At 38.9% G+C, this 19,285-nt stretch overlaps 1 protein-coding gene across 5 annotated transcripts in view; it reads right to left on the minus strand.

Annotated features, from left to right (window-relative positions):
- The window catches only part of SFSWAP (splicing factor SWAP), a 94,577-nt gene that overhangs the window by 40,936 nt on the left and 34,356 nt on the right, over nucleotides 1–19,285 (minus strand). For all 5 annotated transcript variants that reach the window (XM_073312294.1, XM_073312291.1, XM_073312293.1 and 2 more), the window contains exons 11-12: nucleotides 12,773–12,941; nucleotides 5,410–5,643 (exon numbers count right to left, since the gene is read on the minus strand). In XM_073312294.1, the coding sequence (XP_073168395.1) occupies nucleotides 5,410–5,643; nucleotides 12,773–12,941 (403 nt within the window). The remainder of the gene's footprint in view (nucleotides 1–5,409; nucleotides 5,644–12,772; nucleotides 12,942–19,285) is intronic.

Consider the following 19,285-nt stretch of genomic DNA (forward strand, 5'->3'; position numbering starts at 1 on the left):
ATATGGTGTGTACTACTCAATCTCTCCAACAGCACAACTTCCTCCCACAGCTCCTGACATGCACCCCCACCTGACTGACTGGGAGGCTTTTAACTAGTTTCAGCCAGCCCCTGATTGGCTTCAGGTGTCCCAATCAACCTAGCCTTCTGGAAAGTTCTTAATTGGCCCCAGGTGTCTTAATTGACCTGGAGCAGCTTCCATTTCACTTAACCTGGTACCAGGGATTTGTTTAGCCTGGAGCTAATATATCTATCTCCCACTACTTTTCTATAGCCATCTGGCCTTGCCCCATCATAATATATATACACATGGTTTTTATGTATATGGCTGTCAGAAGTTTAGTAACATCCTCCTTTCCAACCCTCCCCAACTCCTTTCAACCATCCAAAATAATGTTAATTTCACGGCCCTGACCATGTCACACCCCTATTGTGTCTGTTCACTGACTTTTGGTATAGAGTTCCAACCCTTCACCTTCACTTTTAAAGGCCTTAATAAGACTGCATCTGCTTACAATTCTTCCCTTGTTTCTTCCTAGTCCCTGTCTTGTGGTCTGTTGACTCTTCTAGGCTTTTTGTTCCCTTTGTCTTTCTTCTGCTATCCCATGCTTTCCCCAGAGGTCTCTCTGCTTGTAACAGCCTCCCTCTTCTCACCAAGCATACCCACTCTCTTTGTAATATAGCCTCAAAACTCACCCTCTTGCACAGCCAGTGACCTCCACTAGTGAAATATGGCTTTACCTTTCTAGTCTTACCAAAAAGCAAACTTCCCATGCACACCTTTACTGTTGTAATATTTATCCCGCTCCTTTTTTATTTCCTATGTTTTTCTCATTTATATTATAAATTTTGTGGTTTGTACTATAAATCACAAAGAATTTCTGTAAATCACAATGCAAAATCATACTGAGGTATACATAGAGAAAATGTAGTGACACTTTTCAAATTTTTCTTCATGGGGAATAATTTATAATTTTTATTTAATGTTAGTTTAGATCAGGAATATTGTCTATAAAGTGTGTGGGATCAAAGTGCACAATATAGCTGTAGTTTGAAAAAAACAAAAACAAATTATATATCCGGGGTGGCCAAACTGTAGCTTGTGAGCCACATGCAGCTCTTTTACTGTTAAAGTGTGGCTCGCGGAGCCCTGCCTTCCTCCCTCCACCCCCTCTCCACTTACTAGATTGGGGGGAGCTTGGGACCTCGGCCTTGCAGCGGGGTGGTGGCGTTGGGGCTTCTGCCCAGCAAGGAGGGGGGTCTCAAGGCAGGCATGCTCCAGCTCTCGAACTTCTGAAGATTGTCATATGTGGCTCAGAGGGCCAGTAAAGTTTGGTCACCCGTTATATACTTAAATCAAAGTTGGTCTGGACGAAAGTTTTATTTACATTTACTGATAAGCAGTTGAAAAAGAACAGCAGGAAAACTATTCACTTGTATACACTGCTCTCATATTGTCAATATCTCAAAAAGGATCAATTTAATAAGGTCAGCACCATAAAAAATTCCAAACTATTTAATTCTGTTAATTTTGAGCATTATTAAGTGCACTCCACAGTTTGTTCATTTTCAGATATTTTTGATTTAAAAATATGTTAGAGTAGCCCTTTAACGTGCACTGTATAACAAAAGGCATGATAGTTTTTCAAATGATTGTCATAATAACTTGAGGGCAAAACACAAAAACGGTCAAAATGCAAATAATCCTCTCAGAAGGAGAAGTCTACTTGTCTAAAGTCTTTCTGAAATTTTATTTTTAATGAACAAGTATATTTTGTATTTTCATGCTACAAATGACTTCCTAATAAGATTTATATCCCCACTGGAAATATAATGACAACAGACCTCTGCTCTGATGGACGTATTAATTAAAACCTCTTCCAGTGTAGCCTAGCACAGGGATTTTGCCCATATTTTTATGTTGGAAAAGAAAAAGGTAGTAATCCCTTAATATTTAAATTGTTTTGCCTTTGCTGCAGGAATCAATGCCGCACTGTTGCCATTTAACTGATATTCAATTGGACATGTAAGCGAAGAAGCTATAATGTTTGTTTTCTATAGCTGTAGCTATGAAGGGAAGGCAATACTGCACTCTATACTAGCAAGTGCAAAAAGCAGTTCTAACTCCAAGTCAGCGAAGCTATATACTCACATCTAAAAGCAGATTTTTAGAAGTTAACTCGTGCAAGTGAGTGTGTTATGTTCTTCTCCTAACCAAGGGTTCAAAACTTCTAAAGCACTATGAAGGGCATCAGTCCTAGCCCTGAAAAGAGAACCTGGCTTTGAGAGAGAAAAGGGTATAAATGAATTTCCTTCCCTCCTAACACAGGGACAAATTTTATGTGCAAATGTACAAGTACAATGCATATGCATATTGCAGGGCAAATATTAGCCCAAAGCTCAGCTGTCTGCTTGTAATACCTTCAAATGCAAAGGCATTGAATTCTCAAGCAGATCGTCAAATAACTCCTTATTCAACTGGGTGCTTCTGCAGTAGTTAGCTTTTTCCTGATGGATAACAGACTTGTAGACTTTAACGTCAGAAGGAACTAACATGATCATCTATCTGACCTCCTGCACATCACAGCCCACAGAATCTCACCCATCCACTCTTGTAGCAGGCCCATAACCTTTGGCTGAGGTACTGAAGTCCTCAAATCTTGAGGACGTGATGGCTGGAAATGTCAAATATACCAGTAATAAACCTGAGTTCTGTATTTGTAACCTACCACATTATGAAGTTTTTACTCTTGCAATAATTCTCCTTTAATAGTCACTCATTTTTATGAGAGTTGAACTAGGCTAACTCAGTAATATTTTTATTGTTTAATCCTTTACTTAACTTGATCTGATTACACACAGTCTTCACAAAAACGACAAATTATTTTGTAAAATACTGTATGTTCCAATACTTTTAGCTCAAAAGACCAATCTCTAAGTCAATTTTGCTTCCATCATTTGTACACTAAGATCTCACTTCTTACAATAAGAATAAATTCAGCACTTCTGTAATCCAAATTCCCCTGTGGTACAGGAATGGAAGGGAGGAGGAATCAAATAGTCTCAATGCATGCCTCAAAGATGAAAATAGTTACAAAATGTAAATACAATGGGTTAAAATATTAATTTTTATATTATTTTTGGCTAAATTTAAAGTGGGGAGGGGATTTCAGGAAAGAGATTAGGCAGAAGGAAAAAAAGAAAATGTGGTATCATCATTCTTTAGCGGAAAGTCCTCCATATAATGCATATACAGGAACGCCAAATGGTGTCTGGGAATATCCTGTACACTTGAAATGTTTAATTGAAAAGCTTTATATTAATATGTTCTGACAAGCTTTTAAAGTAGCCAAATGCAAGTCTGAGCTATCATCTTCATTATTATTATATATTCAAGGATATTCTACAAATGAAATGGTAATTTAACTGCATTTGTCCATTATGAGATTACAAAATAGAAGTGATTTTTAGTTTACAAATGTAGTTGCTTAATCACTAATAATAGATACTTTGAAACTTTTTATAAGGGGCGAAACCCATTTCTTGAAAGACTTTACAGTCCTTTGCTTCTACGGAGACATTTTCCTTAGATCAAAACCTAATAAGCCTTGGTAGAAAGAAAAAAGCTAGATGAAAAGAATTCATTCCTATAAGTGAAAATAGTCTTCATATCCACAAAAAGTAAATACCCTTTTTCTCATGCACATTAAAGCTGATCACTGACTTTTTTCAATTAAAATTAAATACATTCAAAGATAAGGATTAGACTACTGCAGATTCAACAACAGAAGATGCATTGAAATAGGTTGTTGAAATAGAGACAAACTTTGTTTGTACAAAAGCAAATTAAGATTTAAAATATATATTTTAAATATCATGACCTGTAACATATGGCATAAATATTTACATGCTGGGGGTTTGTACTAGAAGCCACAGCAGTTAGACCACCTGCCATAAGAAACTTTTCTCTTTCAGATTGCACCATATCTTCTGGAGTTTATGCTGGGGAAAGATACATCATTCCATAACACTATTTTAAATTATATTTTTGCAGTTACAAATACAGAATTTATAAAAGAACACCTATCACATTCTCCAACTACCTTTGCCAGCCATGAAAAATGAAACATGCCAATATAAATACAGTAGTTTATTCTCAGATAAAAGTAATAATCCAAGCAAAAAACAAAAGCAAACCACACTCCATGTTACTCTCACAGCACTGACTCTCACCCCTCTTTATACCCAACACTCCTCAAAGTTTGTGTAAACATATGTTCTGCAGCTTGCCACTTTTTTTTTTAAACATACGACTGTTACAAGCAACATTCACTGATGATGAGAGAAAAAAGTTTTAATGTATTGTGTGAATCTGATAACTGTTTGTATAGTTATTTTCAGTTTCCACTATCATTTCCTGCATTCTACACAGATGCTGGATGGATATTTTTGCTGTGCCAAGTTTTTGGTATGCATTTTCTTTTAATGGCTGACTAACATTTTCTATGTGGTACACAATTCTTGTTGTTAAACAACTGTATTCCACGTTTATATTTATTAGTTACTATATCAAAAGCCTAGTATCTGTGACAGATATGCATCATTGCAGTAGAGTATAATGCATACTGCAAAAAGGACACGCTATTAAGCGATTCCAGGATACATTTTCTGAAGCAACAATATTCATTTGCATGATAAAAAGATGAGACACCACGAATACTGACATGTATATAAAAGCAAGGTTTTAAAAACAAGCTTCATCAGTGTTTTGTTCATACACATTGTCAGCATTCACTTGTTAAAATTAACATCTAATGTGAAATAGCTTGAGGGTGGCTGATCCCCTTAAACGATCACTTCATTCAAATCTTCTCTGCCCCCAAACACACAAAATAAACAGAGCAACAGACAAAAGCTTATAGCAATGCACTACACCAGTAAGAAAAGAGCAACACATTGTCTTTAGAGACTATGAGTATGATACATAACTGAAAGAAAGCTGGAAGCATTAAGGGTTCTACAGAGAAAGCCTACAAAGAAAGGCATGTCCATACATGTTAATACAGCCTTAAAACTAAAAGTTTAACATTTCACTCAGGAGCTGTAACCAAAACAAAGAAATATCATATGGACTAATAAAGTCACTCTGCTCCAGTGTATTAATTTGTGGCTGGTAGGGATGCCAGCTTGATTCCTTACATTCTAAACTGACAACAGCAATGTATGGGAAGTCTATGTGAGGAGATTAGCAGGGAAGTGGAGAGAACAGTGATTCAAAACATTTTCAAAAACAGAAAACATAGTTAAGATCTAAAATAAGTAAAACCAAGTCTTGTTTACAATGCTTTTGAGGTCTGAAAAATTCAGACTCCTTTCGGCAATTTATCATTTTCAGTATTATACAGCATACCTTGTTTGGCTTCCAACTCCTCTTGGGTAAGCTGAGGTTTTTTCTCTTCAGCAGCAGTACAGGGAGTGGCGAGTGTTGGATTATTATTTGAAGAGTTGCTAGCATTCTCTTGGCCTTCCTTGCCCTCTTCCTCCTCCTCATCACTGTCATCATCTAGTTTAACACGGTTTTTCTCCAAGGGAAGGAGGTCATTTTCTTTGGCCTTGATTGCAAAGCTTATTGGAGCAAATGATGCTGTTGGATAAAGGAACAACAACACTTTTACATATCACTAGCACTACTGTGGAAAGCAGGTTAAATTCTTCTGCTTAGTTAATTACCACCTCTGCAGATTAACTTCTGAAAGATGAAACATGACTCCCCAATTTTTACAATCCTCTCGCTCAAAACACAGTGTGCTGTTCGCAGTACACTCTACTCTGGGGAAAGGGAAAATAGCTGATCATTCTCCCCCCACCAATGTTTTCTAGCTGCTTCTATAAATTGCTCAGCCTTCTCATTAGAGATGCATTTACATTTTGTTTTCAGTATTCATCACAAAAAAAGTTAAATAGAACTAAAATTAATTTTTATATCTGGTCCAAAATAAAAAGACCTCATTGTTTATATAATCTCTTCCTCACAAAACTTAGTATGCAGCATTTGAGTGCTTAAGACCAGCACATGCTAACGTTTTCTACACTCATATAATGCTATTGTTTAAGGTTAGGCATGATTTATACATTGTGTGCTACAGTTGAAATAAGGAGAACTTTAAGAATACATTCATGAAGTTTGCAGTCTGGAAATGGACATCTAGATTTGTAGTATTAAGCTGTGCTTTTTTACTTTACATCTTAAAACCCTTGCTGCGTGGGGTAAAAATACATTCCTCCTCCGCCTTTCATACAACTTGACACTTTAAAACTGAAGCAAATAAGTGGTTACCAAAATTTCAATCTCATTACAAAAATAGCCTGTATAAGGCAATAACTACACTACACCACTGTTAAATCATTATGAAAGCAGATTAAAAAGACTGGGACTTTTCAGCTTGGAAAAGCGACAACTAAGACGTCTGTACAATCATGAATGGTGTAGAGAAAATGAGCAAGAGTAATTTACTCCTTCACACAAGAAATAAATAGGCAGCATGTTTAAAACAAACATAAGGAAGTAATCCTTCACACAGGGCACAGTCAAGTTGTGGAACTCATTTCCAGAGGAAGATGTGAAGGCCAAAACTATAATAGGGTTCAAAAAAGAATTAGATAAGTTCTTGGAGAACAGGTCCATCAATGGCCATTAGCAAAGATAGTCAGGGATACACCCCTAAACTCTGGGTGTCCCTAGCCTATAACTGCCAGAAGCTGGGAGTTGACAACAGAGGATGGATCACTCAATGATTGCCTGTTCTATTCATTTCCTCTAAAGCACCTGGCACTGACCACTGTCAGAAGACAGGATACTGGGCTAGATGAAACATGGGTTTGAACCAACATGGCCTGTCTTATGTTCATTTAGCTCAAACTTCAATGAAAAGACATCAGTTTAGTATTTATCTGCTAGTTGTTGAGCTGCCTTTTCTGACCTGCCACCAGGTTTGACAGAAAGACCACGCTCAGTCCATTGGATCAATTGTATAAAAACAGTTACAAGTCACAGGTTGAAAAAATATGATAAAATCACATGGACATGAGGCCAATGGAACACACAAGCTTTTAATAACCCTTTGGTATCAGCTGCTGGAATTTCCCAATGAAAATTACTGAGAAATAAACAAGCAAGTTATAAACAGAAAACTCTTTTTTCTAAAAGATAAGGCAAAGTTTTTCAGATGCTTAGATTTGTTATAAAAAGAATCTAACTGATGAGCTGAAAAAGGATGAAATTCCAAGGCAAATGAAAAAGTTCACATGAAATAGTTGTTTCCATAACAGTATAGCACTCTACAAATAGAATAATACTGAAAATACCTTTAGTATACTCAAAATACTGAAATGGAAATAGCATGCAATTTCTACTTGTCATTTGGACAAAACAGGACATTTTATAAAACAGAATGCTGAAGTTTAGAATGGTATCGATAATGGGACAGAAATATCTGCCAAATAGGGTCAGTCTTAACATCAGATCTGGAAGACCCTGATTCTTCAGAAACATGAGCTGACCTTACCACAATCTGAACTTTTCTTACCCTTCCAAGAAATGTAAGTAGAGTTCTGCGCAGGTCATTCTGTGGGTCTTTTGGATCAGACATTATTTAGGTCCTATCTTCTCTATGTGTTTTTGTTTTAAACAAGAGTTTACCCCAGACGGGGAATGAGTTACAGTTGCTCACACAATCCTAACTGTAACAGTCCCTGATTTAAATCCTTAATTGTACAACCTTAATATTAAGATGTAGATGTCCTAGGGGGAAAAAAAACTTATTTATTGATATCTGTGTGTGTATTTTATATATAAAAATAAAATATATATATATATATAAAAATAAAATAAATCTGCGTGTGTATATACAAATAGGTAAAATAAATAAAAGGACTGGGAAAAATACAAAAAAAGCTACATTCTGGAATAAATGGCTAGATACCACTAGAATGCACCTTGTGAAGACCCCAGGGGAAAAAACCTCCCACTCCTGTCTGAATGTCCATGAGAGCAGTATTGCCTCTTACTAAGCAAACAGCCTTAGTCACTTCCAACCTGTGCATTTTTCACCTGGCTAAATAAGCAATGCACACATTTGTAATACAGCCTTCATTAGCTGTATACCTTACAAACTTAGCAAAAAGCTGTGCAAAATTTATTATCTATGCGTAAGGCTGCACATTTATCACAGAGGCCACGGATTCTGTGACTTCTGCAGCAGCCCAGTGCGGCTGGCCCGGGAACCACCTGAGCAACTTGGGCAGCCTCTGCGCCAGTCACACTAGCTGCTGCTGTTGCAGTCTCAGCCCTCCCCACCCCCCAGTATCAGGAGTTTGGGTGTGGGGGAGCTCAGGGCGGAGGACTGGGGTGCAAGGCGGCGCTTACCGGGGCTGGGGAGCGGGGGGGAGAGAGTCTCATCTCCCTGGAAGGGCAACAGCAACTCCCCTCCCTCAGCTCCTAGCTCCTTGTGCTGCCTCTGCCCGCAGGCACCAGGGCTTGATATTTTGTGCATGAATCAAAGTATTTTGTATCTATAAGTCTACTTATTAGGTCTACAATTCTAGGGACTCTATACTTAGGTTAAATTTAGTGTGTGACCAAATGGTGGAATGTACTGGTACAGCTGTGCCACTGTAAAATTGTAAGCGTAGACATAGCCTTAGTTTTCCTAAGGGGGTATGTAGTCCAGTCCAGGACTCTCTCTTGGAATATGTCTATACTGCAATTGGGAGCATGCTTCCCAGCATGGGGAGGCAGACACAGTTTAGCTGTGCTCAAGCTAGTGCATTAAAAATAGCAGTGTGGCCACAGCAGCTCAGGTGGTGGATTGGGCTAGTCATCCGAGTATGTACCAGATAGTCTGCCTGAGCTACTATCTGTGCTGCCATGGCTACGCTGCTATTTTTAGTGCACTAACTCAAGCACAGCTAACCTGTGTCTGTCTACCCATGCTGGGAAGCACACTCCCAGCTGTTCTGTAGACATACTCCAAAATAAATTCCTGGACTAGGCTACAGCTGGCAGTAAGTACCATCTCTTGCAGAATGGCAGAGGCTTTAACAATGACAAATAACTGTGCAGACCATAGGCTGAAGTTTGAGAACCACTTCTCTGTTAGTCTGTGATCTATGCTATAAAACAGTTTCAGAATGTCTAGTTTGGAAAAATCTGCTAGACTTGGCTCTGAATGGAAAAGGGAAACAGCTGCTGATTGAAAGGACAGGACCTAGATAAAGGGGGTGGGTTGGTCCCGTCAGTGGGGTAGGAGAGGCTAGTCATTCCTCACTGGAGGGAACGGGGCCAAATGATGGTCTTTGGACCACATGGACATCTTTTTGTCTTTTTCCTGAAGCCACTTTCGGTCTTAAGTGGATCTGCTAAGGGAGGCAGACAGTGGCAGAGGTGCTCTCTGGGTAGTTGGACAGGAACTCAGCCATACTTGGGGTCTGGGGTAAAAGACCCAGACCTGAATTAGTTAGTTCTGGGGCAGGCCTGGAGTGGAGGTGACTGTGGCTCCTTGAAAAGACCAAGGGATCTAGGATCCCAATGGGAGCTCAAAAAGCTCTGGGAGTGAAGCAGCGCTAGAAGAGGAAGGGCACAGGTCAATAGGAATAATTACCTGGAGCCTCTGAAAGAAAGGGGGTTGTCTGCATGGGTCCATTGCTCACTACCTGTTAAAAGACCGTGGTATGGAGATGGAAGGTGTTCACTGCCATACAGTGCTTCTATTCCCTCTAGCCCCCAGAAGGTTCTATGGTTTGGGTCTGATATCTGCCCTTTGGCATCTAGTGGAAGAGAAATTTTCAAAAGCCCAGGTCTTCCAAATACAATTGTGTAAGGCCTTCAATTATCCCAATAAAAAAAGGACTTCAGATTTCTGAAGACACCTGTGGTTCATGATCTGCTCTCTACTCTCGGATTAACATTTTTTCTTTAAGGATACTAGATGTCATTGACAGAAATTTAGTTGTTCTATTTGCCCATTTGTTTAGCATAAATCATGCGGAGGCTCAAGGATCCTGTCTAAACAAGATTACTAAATTGTACATTAGAAATAATTCATATGTTAAACAATTTAAGAGTCATGTCAACAAAACAAGAACAATTATGACCTAATGTGTTTTTATCACTGCAGCAAGCTGTAAAAAGAGGGGGGAAATAATTTTTTGTTTCCTTTCCCAATAAATCAAGGAAATAGATGGCAACAGCACAGGAAACAGGCCCTTCAAAGGAAATATGTCTACCACACAGACTTGGTGCATTTCAACTCCATTAGCTGACTTTGCAAGGTTGGTCTTAAACATATTTTCCCCATTGTTCTCAAACTGCTAAAATTTCACATGCAGAAAATTCATCTAGCATTAAATAGACCTCTCCTTCAGCAAGGCTTTTTCTTCCAGCAAAGGAAGAGATAAGTTATTGTGGAAAGTGACCTCTATATACTTCAAATATTTGCAGTTTGAACTAGACTACAGCATTTTCCAGATGAAATAATCAAGCAGAAGTCTTAAAGATTCCATTTTATCCACAACCCTATTTTGCCCAATGTTTTCAATTATTAGTTTAAACAAAACAGACTTATGTCCTGATATTTTAAAATTAGTTAGCAATGGCAAAAATAAGGTTCCACTAAGTTAAAACACTTACCATATAAAAATATGGTCTAGTGCTCAATAACTCAATTTACTAAAAATTCTATGCTATTTATGGTCAAAGAGTAGACATCTGAAATAGACTAATCCTGAGAGATACAAACTGTTTCAATCACTAGAAATTTTGAGGCTAGTTGTAGTTTCTTATTGTTCATAAAACAATACAGCACAGTTTCTTGACCAGAAGACAAGGGAGACAAACAGGCTTTCTGATTCTGCCCCACAAACATGCCGCTTTTATGAGGAGCTGCATGTGAATCTTGGTGGCAACCCCACCACTACCCCAAAATGCTCTGTGGATATCTCCCAGGAGCCTTAGTGACTTGCTCAGCTTATGGTTGAATGGGTCCTTACTGCAGTTCAGGCTGCCTGCGTACAGCTTCATGAACCACGGAAGCAAGGAGTAGGCTGGGTTCCCAAGATAGCGACTGGCATTTCAACATCACCAATGGTTATTTTGCAGTCTGGAAAGAAAGTACCTGCTTGCAGCTTTTTGAATAGACCGGTGTTCCTAAAGATGTACACGTCCTGTCCTGCACCTTTCACCGACATCAACATTGGATGGTCAGGAAACGGCCCGTGATACACTAGCGCTTGCAACATCATTGAGAAGTACCCCTTTTGGCTTATGTACTCTTTGGCAAGGGGATCTTGATCCCAAGATAGACAGAATGGATATCACTATTGCCCCACCACAGTGGGGCGATATCCATGGCAAAACCATCCACTATGTCCTGCAGGTTACCTGGAGTCACTACCCTTCTTAGCAGAAGTCTGTTGATGGCCCTGCAAACTTGGATCACAACAGATCCCACGATAGATCTACCCACTCCAAATAGATGCCCCACTGACTGGCAGCAGTCTGGCGTTGCAAGCTTCCACAGAGCTATTGCCACTCACTTCTTCACTGTCAGAACAGCTCTAATTTTAGTACTGCTGCACTTCAAAGCTGGGGAAAGCTTCACAGTTCCTGGAAAGTGGCCTTAAGAATTCAAAAATTCTGCAGCCATTGCTCATCATCCCATAACTGCATAACGATGTCCCACCAGTCAGTGCTTGTTCCACTGTTTCAAGGTGATGCATGACTGTCGCCAGCAACTGTGAATTGCTCTGTTCTGTGTCTTCCAGCAGGGCTGCTTGCGTGGCATCACATTGTTCTGTGTGGCAGCTCCTGTGTTGGCTGTGTAGATAGTGCAGGATAAGGCGCAAGGTGTTTGTAATGCTCACAAACAGTGTACAGCTGAGCGGGGTCCATGCTTATCATGCTGTGGTGTCTGCGCGGGTAACTCAGGCTTACGAAAAAGGCTTGGGTTGTTTGCTGTTGATTTCAGGGAGGTAAGTGCATCATGGGAGACTAACTCCATGTTCCCATAACCACCCGTGCCAATGTTTTGGTCCCATAAGGCATTGCAAGCCCAACCCAAAATTCCTCTTGGCTCTGTACACTCTGGGATAGCTACCCACGGTGCAGTGCTTCGTGCGTCAATGCAAGCCCTACTAGTGAGGATAAACTCCGCCGACACGAAGAGTGTAGTGTGGACACGCAAGATCAACTTGCTTAAATCAGAGACTCGATGTTGACTTACATGAAGTCGACTTAACTTTGTAGCGTAGACATGGCCTTAAACCTAGCATTAGTTTTGAAAACAAAGAAGGCCTACAAATATGGAGGCTAGGACTTTGCCCATCTGAAAATTTATACCATGATTTCTAAATGTAAGAGTGAGCCAGAACATACCATTTGTTAACATTTAGAAATTATACTTTATGGAAGTGCAGTATAGATATGTAAAATTATGAAGATCCACAAATATTAAGTAACTGGTCTATAGATATCAGTTCATTTTACATACTACTTTTCAGCCATATAAAAGTCTGCTTTCTTCTAACTTTTTGACATTCAAGTTATTATCCTCTTGGGTTTCAAACTCAAAGTTTGACACACTGAAATATGAAAGTAATCAAATTATTCAGTTTGGTGCTTTTGGATGCCTTTACACCGAAGTCCTTTCCTTGCTAATTATAGATTTGTTTTTAATGTATGCCTACAAAGACTTCATCTTCCAACTGTCTCAACATACCTTTCACCAATTTACCATCGCTGATAGTTTTATTGACAGGTGAATCCTTTATAATTCCAGGAGCACTCATCTCAGATGCATCTTCAGAAGTGTCATCATCCAGAAACTGAGTTTCACCCTGTGTGTCAGAAGCAGCATCTGCTGGAACATCTTCTGGTAAAGATACACCCTTTTCAAAGAGAAATTCAAAATGTTAATGACCACAGTTAATTGCTGAAAGTAACAATGTCTGACATGCAATCCATTTACAATAAAGTTGACTTTCCAAATGGCTTCATCCTCTGATACAACATTTTAAAGACAAGTTCAGTGTTTTCTAGAAAACAACAAGAAAGTGTTGCAAGAGGAACAGAATATACTCTTTCGTTTGACCTTATGTACAGCTTTCATGACTCCAGCATCTTTCCTCTGGGTAAGGACACACGCAACTACTTTTACTATTGTTGCTTTATTTATTTCTTTGAAAGATCTATTAAAATGAACTATTTTATTTTAGTCTTCTTCCTCAATCCACTCCCACCCTATTAACTAACCCGCACAGGAAAAGCCGAGGAAATCAGTGCTCAGGATTGTTGGTCTTCAGAGCACTTGTTTAAAGAGGGAGAGAAGTGCAAGTTCTAGCACATCCATCACTAAAAATGCTCTACCACAAGTTGGCTGTGATGGTAAAAAGATCCAATTTGGAAACCCCAAGGTTAGAAATATTTTGAGGAATTGCGAATCCACCTCCTATTTACAACTCTAGGAGACACGTCTGCTGAGGTCATCAGTCATGGTGTTCTGTATATGCAGAACATAAGAAGCTGAAATGACTATCTGGTCAGCTATGTCTCAATTCCAGGGAGAGAGAGAGAGAGAGAGAGAGAGAGAGACCGAGCGCACCCCACTCTGACTACTGATGAAAAACAAAGGCCACATTGTCATGATCTTGACAGATTTGGCTGTGATCAGGGGAAGAAAGTGGAAGGGAGCATAGAAGGGAGGTGACTTCTTGTCTCAGCAACTGATCGTGAGATGGGTCCCTGAACAGGGAATATGAGAAAGGAATGGAGATGAAAGACAGAATAACCAGATATTATGACCTCCAATATCCATATATCAGATGCTGTTCTTCCCCATGAAGACTGAAAACAAGGAAGCGTCCCGGGGAGGGGAGGCAGGTTGAAGAATGGTATCAAGCAGAGAGTTCAGACTCTCGACCAAACCATCAAATGCAAAACGTTTAGATAACATGGGTGGCTGAGATGAATTGGTGGTGGCAGCAGCTTTTTTGAATAGCTTGTCGCTTAGCTGGTGTTTCAGGTGGTCTACAGAAATCAGGAAAGGGAACTGGGTGAGATCGCTGTGCTGTTTGAGACCTGCTACATTCTCTTTTATCTACAGGTGTAAAAAATCTGAGGGACCAATGTATGGCCCTCAAATCCTTCAAGATGTCAAGTGAGCCATCTGTACATTCTGAAAACTAGTGACCATCAAAGGGAAGGTCCTCTACAGTTCTCTGTACACCTCCCTAATGCAGATGGACAACTGGAGCCAAGATGCTTTCGCATCATGATCGCAGTGGAAACGGTCCAGGCTGCAGTCCAGGCTACATCTAAGGAGGCCTGCAATAGTGTTTTCGCTAATAGTTGCACATCATGGTCTTTAATTGTTCATGCTGATTCTCTAGCAAAAGTTCAATAAAGCTGTTAAACTCATTGTAATTCAGAGAGTCATATTTTGACATAAGCGCTTAATGATTCACTGTTCTGAACTGTAACGTTGCAGAGGAATAACTCTTATGACCAAAGAAGTCAAGCTTAATATTGGGTCATCTACCATGTTCATTAACCTGCATCGACTACCTGGGAATTCGATGTTGGATGTGAAAATAAAACTCTAAATCCTGAGCTGACACTGTTTTTTGCCAGCAAGTTTACAAGTCGGAGGTAATGTAGGTAGAATCTGCTCGATGGTATTGGCAGGCTCTAGCAAAAGTTTTATTGACAGGGAGGGCCATATGTACAGAAGTATGGAAAACATCCAGTTTACGAAATGAATCCTGGACCTCTACTAAGGGATCTGAAGCATATCAGCTATGTGTTTCATCAGCTTCTGTAACTGCCTGAAGTCTCAGAAGATGACAAGATATTAGTATGAGGTGTCACCTCCTTATAGGTAGGGCCCTACCAAATTCAGGGTCCATTTTCATCAATTTCAGGGCCAGAGGGCATTAAAATTAGTCAATTTAATGTTTTCAGATGTTTACACCTGAATATTCAGTGTTGTAACCATGGGGGTCCCCCACCCAAAGAAAGGTCATGGTGGGTCACAAAGCTGTTGTAGGGGGGCTGCGTGATTGCCACCCTCACTTCTGTGCTGCCTTCAGATCTGGACTCTGAAGGCAGCAGCTGCAGAGCTTCTGCAGCTGGGTCTGATCCCCCCCATGCTGCTGGGAGCGCCCCCGCCAGGAGCTCCTAGCTGCTCGTCCTGGTTGGTCTAGGAAGGGACAGGACTTCCGATGAACGGCCACTCTCAGGGGGAAATCAGACCCACCTCCAGCTACCTCCCCCAGTGCTCAGTGACCGGGACCCAGAGGTAGACAGGGCACGAAGTGTGCTCAGAAGCTGATGTACAAGGAAGTTCTTGGATCCAGGGTCAGAAGCTGGTCTTAGAGCTTGATTCGTCATCAAGAGCTCGAATTTTATTTCCTTGCTCTCACAAGATCTACTTTTGAATGAGGAGCAGATCTTATATTTTGCCGGTATATGGGATCTCCCAAACACTGAAGATCCAAAAATGTCCACCTCTAACTGGGATAGCTTCCCCATAGGAAAGACAACTTTTAAAGCCTGAGGATCTTGGCATACCCCAGATGACAAAAAGTCCAAAATAACCCCTCAAATGATGAAACACAAACAGACATGACAACCCCAAACTAAAACTATCTAAACTATGCTAAGTAAACGTGAAGCTGGCAGTCTCAACCCTCCGTATCAAGCTGAAGGCAGTTGAGAAGAAACCAAGGGTGGTTTGCCTGTGCAATCCTACATATCCATAGTATGGGTCACTTGGACAGGGGGAATGGATACTACCACCAAAAGACTCCGATCAAAAATGCAGGGGATGCATGCACCACTGAAGTAGAGCACCCATAGGGACAATATTCAGAAGAACATGAGCTTTTTGATTTGAGTCTCTCACTCTCTAGAATTCACCAGAGAGCTCTGAACCAAAAAAGCTTCCCAATGAAAATCACCACAACTAATACCCCTCAGCTTTGATGAAACAGCACATTTCAACAAAACTGAATTTAACTGAAATTATCCTCACCAGCTGTCTTAAATGTAAACAAATTATAGCAATTTGTCAATAGATATGCAGTAGCAGACCCGGTTCCTGATATGTACAAAAACTTAAACAGGTTGATGCCTGTTCTATTCCACTTATTTTTCATGCAGTTTCAGTTTATTTACCTTTATTAGTTATCAGATTTTCTCTCCAAGTAAAAGTGAGTTTTCCAGAAAATTATGGAAATATTTTATTCAAGTTACTGTTTACAATATTATAAAATGAAAGCTGAAGGTAAACATTTGACAGTGCCATAAAATAGCAGTGTTAACATTTTTATGATGACATAAAATAAATATAATTTTTCGTATTTTCTAAATATAAAGAAAGCTGAAGGATAAAAATCATTTGATTTTATATTGACATTTCAGAAATGAAAGATCTGCAAATTCAGTTTCTCTTTTATCTGATACCGTTAGTGACATTATTAGAATTTACGTTGGTTTATGGCATGCAGCTCCATGAGATAAATCAGGTGTAAATAACTTTATACCTGTTGCAAGAATAAAGAAAAACACAGCCAGAGATATGACCTTAGATTATTTGTTAAGAATGCCTTCCCATGAAGTAGAGAAGGGTAGAATTAATTATTCAGGGAAGACAACTGATTTGAGATAGAACTGATTGGTGAATGAAGAAATTTAAATACACATGGTCTTCAGGAAACCTGAGAACAAAGGTCATTTTAAATGTTAATGCTAACAGGCACTGGGGAAAGTTTCCAAGCTTTGGTTCCTCTCATCATACTGGAGTGATCTGGAAGACTTGACAAGCAGATGCTTGGTTTCCACCTTCCAATGAACTAGATCAATCCCTTTATCTCTAACTCTGATGGAATCTAGAGGCTGTTACTGCATTAAAACAGCTGCATAACTTAATATAGGGGGGAAAAGGCTTGGATTCATTCTTTGCTTATTTATGCATAAAAATCCCAAAAAAACACTCATGGAGGGGGAACTTCCATTATCTATCTTGTTGCCAATTACTTGTCCCTAGTGAATTTTGTGGACCTAACAGCTATTCAGTTTGCTTAACCACTGACAATGACTGGAATCAGATGCACCATCCTGAGACTGAGTTGGCATTACAGACAGTACATGCCAAGTTGACGGATTTAAGATAAGGGAGCCTACAGTCCACATTGTAGAACTGTGTTACATTTGGTGCTTAGGCCAATCCTTGGTTATTCCTGTTCTAGAGGACTATAAAGCCAAACCTAAAAACTGGTCAAGTTGACCAAGAAAGAAGTTATTTGTACCATTTTATTTTTAAATAGTAAAACTCAGTCAATATTTTTCACTCTAATACTAATCCTGTGAGAGTGTGAGAACTGAAAAAGCAACACAGTATAAGTTCATGTAACTTATTTAAAATCAAACACCTTTAATGTTTTCCCATTTCAGGTTCCCACGTTTGGTTTTAAGTTTAAACTAGAAAACAACTGTAAGGTAAACATTAGCAAAGAAAACCCAATAATTTTATATTCATTGATTTAAAAGTCTGATAATACACAGTTGTAGCATTGTCCAAGATACCTGAATAAACTTTGAAATTAATATAAATTTTGTTCTGTCATGACTATTGATATTCTGACTTGTAAATAAAAATATATTTCTCAAACGATATCTAAACTACTTAAAAAATTTGTTAAGCCTCACAATGCTAAACAGGCAGGTCAAGTCTTCATAATGTATCAGTTTGAATAGCAACATAAACTTTGTAATTTACTTTTGCCCACACCTTGAATGAAATTAATAGCAAGTATTTAGCATTCTCTTGTTGTCCCACTGCAATAACTAGAGTGAAAAATCAGGTCAACATATTTTTCTTCACCAGTTCCAGAGAAGCTACCCAGGAACACTAGAGAAATGGAAGAAAAAACCCAAATACACATAACCCCAAATGTCTCATAACCCCCACATGTATTTAGTTTCTTAGAATGACAGGCAAGGGCTTTATAACCCGTTTCCTTTAAATACAGATATTCAAAGATAGCAAATTAATGTGACTCATTAACTATGCAAGGTGGTCAAAAACGTTTCATATTAAGTCTCTTGTTGAAGCAGACTTATTCTGTTCATGTACATTGCCCCTTTCTTGACCCTTTCACTTAGACAGTGTGCTTTACTATATAATACAAGGATACAGGACAAATTATATATGAAAATCCACCTAACCTTTTGGAAAAAGGAAACAAACATTTTTGAGAGAGTTGAACTTTTCAATACAAAAATCAATTAAAGTGGAAAAAACGTGTTTTCTCTAAGTATTTCTTTGAAACAATGGATGCACGCTGTGTAAGATTTTCCCTCAACTAGAGAAACTGCACTCGAACATTTTATCTATTTTTTTTAAACATTTTATCAAGTACAACTGCTATAAAATATAAGCTCTTCGCTGATTTAACAGAACAAAAACTAGATTTCCGTGTCTTAATTGTAAGGTATTACCTAAAACCCATTCCTTCACTCTTCAATAAATATGTAAATTAGAATAACTATATAAGTCAATTCACCAACAATTTTGCATAGATGATACCCAACATATAACTTATTTGTTATACATATAACCCTTCATGCTGTCCAATAGACTGCATTTTATATTAACTCCTCCGCCCAAAACGGCTGTAATATGATGGAGCTCGAAATCTTCCAGCCATTTCAAGAGTAGTTTGATTAGCTGCACTATATATCAGTAACCCTGGTGGTAATAACCAGATCTAATGTCTCTTTTGCTTCTTTTGAATTTAAAGTAAATCTAAATAACTTAATAACCAAAAACAATGCATTAAAATGTATGAAAAAATATGAGTGAAAATAGAGGCAAGGCTGTCACAATTCTTAAATCATTCTGTTGTTCCTGATCAATTCTGAATATATCAGATATTAAATTACACATGTAAAGCCACAAATTACACATACAAATTGCCTGCAATGCCTAAGTAATATGGGATGATGTAAAAGAATAATGGTTTTCCATTAATTTGTTTTGCCAGTAGCATTACTTCAGCTATTTCTTTAAGGAGGTACAGTTTCAAAATTAATGCCCAAAGCTGCCCTCCCTCCAATTTGTATTATTCTTGGTCTCAAGCTCCTTGGGGGGCCTTCAGCAGAATCAATGAAGACTATTTACAGTGATCAGAATGAAAGATCATGCCACTTCTAACATACAATATCCTGTTTA

The sequence above is a fragment of the Lepidochelys kempii genome, chromosome 15 (assembly GCF_965140265.1).
Source record: "Lepidochelys kempii isolate rLepKem1 chromosome 15, rLepKem1.hap2, whole genome shotgun sequence".
NCBI classification, from domain to species: Eukaryota; Metazoa; Chordata; order Testudines; family Cheloniidae; genus Lepidochelys; species Lepidochelys kempii.